Source organism: Cicer arietinum, chromosome 5 (genome assembly GCF_000331145.2).
Source record: "Cicer arietinum cultivar CDC Frontier isolate Library 1 chromosome 5, Cicar.CDCFrontier_v2.0, whole genome shotgun sequence".
Taxonomy (NCBI): Eukaryota; Viridiplantae; Streptophyta; class Magnoliopsida; order Fabales; family Fabaceae; genus Cicer; species Cicer arietinum.
In genome coordinates, this window is record NC_021164.2 from 71,187,460 (window position 1) to 71,190,511 (window position 3,052).

At 34.6% G+C, this 3,052-nt stretch overlaps 1 protein-coding gene across 1 annotated transcript; it reads left to right on the plus strand.

Annotated features, from left to right (window-relative positions):
- Positions 1 to 923: 923 nt before the first annotated feature.
- Positions 924 to 2,144, plus strand: LOC101514801 (uncharacterized). Its single transcript, XM_004501681.4, has one exon. It carries the CDS (start codon positions 1,080 to 1,082, stop codon positions 1,785 to 1,787), a length of 708 nt encoding a protein of 235 aa, XP_004501738.1. The 5' UTR covers positions 924 to 1,079; the 3' UTR covers positions 1,788 to 2,144.
- Positions 2,145 to 3,052: the final 908 nt, after the last annotated feature.

Genomic DNA, 3,052 nt, shown 5'->3' on the forward strand with positions numbered 1-3,052 from the left:
AATTCCTGTAAAAAAAATTGTAACTCAATATTTTATTATTTATTAAAATTTTAAAAATATAACTCAATCAAATGATGAAATAATGGGATGCACCAGTGTCAAACATGACAATTAAAGGAATTTCATTTATGGATCTGGTGCAAGTTATTAGATTATGATTCATCCATTTCTTTGCAGTGAGAACAAAGACCCTTCCAGTGTTAAACTTGTTTGGGTTGGACTCTGCTTGTTTTTGGTGTATTGGACAAAAGGGAGCCATATGACCATGCTGTTTGCAGTAGTAGCAGAGTTGTTTTCCAACCAAGCACTCTCCTCCATGATCTCTGTCACACTTAAGACACTTATTTGCTCTTGGGGAACGAGAGGTTTGTACTTGTTTTCCCTTCCCTTAGGGAGTCTTTACCTTCAACTGTTGGCCAAATTTTTCAGACTCTTTCTTTTGTTGCCACTTAACATGTCTCTCCTCTTGTACCTTCTTTAAATTGTCTTCAACAAAGTAGCTCTTGTGTACAAGAGTAGAATAGTTAGTAAGCTCCATATAGCCTATGTTCCCCTCTGATTTCAGGCCTCAATCCCCATTCAAACTGATTTATCTTCCATTTGGCCAATTCTTCAAACTTAGCAACATACTCTGCAATAACATGTCTCCTTGTTGCATGTGCACAAACTCCAACTCTTTTTGTTTTCGGGCACGTTTTGGATAAATTTTGTAAGTATTATCTTAATTATTTAAGTCTTCTCTGTTTTAAACGAAAATACTATCACTCACAAAATTATATTGATTAAAAAAATAAATTATAACTAATGTACATTAATAAGAAGAATTAATTAGATTTTGTGTAGAAAATAATTAATTAAAGTTGAATTTTAAAACTAATAAATTTTAGTTTTAAAAAAATAATCCATAATTCTTAGTACACCATGTTACTTCAGTAATTGGACAAAACAAATGGAGATTCCTATTGTTTCGTTCACTCTCTATTTTCTACTCCTCTTCCTATTCCCACTTCAAATTTTCTAAATCCATTCAACTAAATTAAAACAACAACCACCGTTTACCTCACCGGAGACGGAAGAGAATGGCAGAAATTCCGGCACCGGAAGTACAAGTAAACGGCGGAGCAACAACAACGACACTAAACCTCTCAGAACCACACGGATCGAAGAAGCGTCAGCGCAGACCCAGCGTCCGATTAGGTGACATCGGAGACCAACCCTCCGATTCCCATTCTCGCCGAACCACAAAATCATGGCGATTCGGCTTCAACAACGTCTCAGGTAAACCCTCAAAGACTCGTCCTCTGACTAATTTGACCTCCGTATCCGATTTCGACGAAACGCAAGAAATTGAAGAAAGAGAAACCAACACCGACGGCGTCATCATTGGTAGCTGGAAAGTGAAGAGAGGTTCCAAACGACCTCGATCGAATTGGACTTCTTCACGAATCGACGAAGGCGAAGATGTTGATGTTGATGATGATGTGTATCGTGATTTCGAAGGGGATAATTCGGGAAGGTCAATCCATTCTTCGGAGAATTTGGGTGATGATGTTAGGAATAGGAATGAGGATGGTGGTAGAGGTAGTTGTGGTGAAGATGGTGTTAAAATTTGGCTTAATGGATTAGGTTTAGGTCGATATGCACCTGTTTTTCAAATTCATGAGGTTGATGATGAAGTTTTGCCATTGTTGACACTTGAGGATCTTAAAGATATGGGTATAAATGCTGTTGGTTCTAGAAGGAAATTGTATTGTGCTATTCAGAAACTTGGGAAGGGTTTCTCTTAAGTTTTTTTGTTTTTTTTAATCTTATATTAATCTCATTTAGTTTGGGAAAATTCTCAACTATTGCAAATTAATATGCATGTATGAAATGTACTCTTCGGGAAAATGTAGCCTTGGAATTTGCAGTTTAGCCATAGGTATATAAAGTCTGATGAAGTATTGTTTCGGTTAATGTTTAAATTTAAGCTCATTAACCAGTTGTGTGAGTCAACCACTATGTTTGTTTGAGAGTATCTTCTCTCACATAACTTGTTAGGATTTTTGGAATGGTTAGGTCCAATTATAACTGCTATTTTTGTTTGAGTTTAATTCCAGGTGTATGTAAACATTTATGAGGAAGGATTCTGAAAATTTAAGGAAGTGTTGTTTGTTTGAGTTCTCTATTGGGTAATAAATGATTAATGTTGATATTTTTGTGGCTACTATCTGGTTGGTTCGATTGGTTTTATTTGTACTTGTGGGTGTGCTGTTATTTTTCAATAGTTACCATAGCAAGGGAATCAATAAAAGACATTTTTATTTTACTAACATATCATCACTTGGTTAATTTAGTTGCTTTGACTTTTTCTTCTAGTCTCTATTTTGTTGGTATCACTGCAATATGGTATGTTTTGCTCTGTGATGTTTAGTTAATTTGGAATGGTAAAACAGGATGTGTGAATTTCTTGCTATTTGTTAATGCTATTGAAGTTTGAGTACATTTTCCCGAAATTTTGTGGCATGTCCTATAAATTTGGATTATGGCATTTTTGTGATCTGGAGGCGATGATTACAACTTGTTGCTGTCAAAGAAACAATGAATTCAGTGCAGTCAGCAAATCATGGTGCTTAAATCAACATCCAATGCTAGAATGTGGTCTTTTGAAAATTGGGAGTCAAATGAAAAACAAGTACAAAACACGCAAAAAAGTGGAGGAGAAATAATTTAACAATACATTAGTAGCATGCCCATAACCAGTAAAAAGCTGGTTCTTTTCCCTTGTGTTTATTTGATATATAGAACAAAAATGATTTGGTTTTGTAAAGTTTGATTATGGTGCTACAAAAATTTAATCTTTCTAGTTCTTCAAAAGTATAATTTGTGGACTTTTAATTCCGATAAGATGCTAATGAGTAACGACGACTAAAACCATACTGTTTTTTAAAATATGGAGACTAAACAAATAAAATAGTTACAATGACGAAAATCATGTTTTGTCAATTTCATATAAATAAATCATAGGATTTTGCTTTTGTTAGGTAACCTAAGGAAACATACGTACCATGAA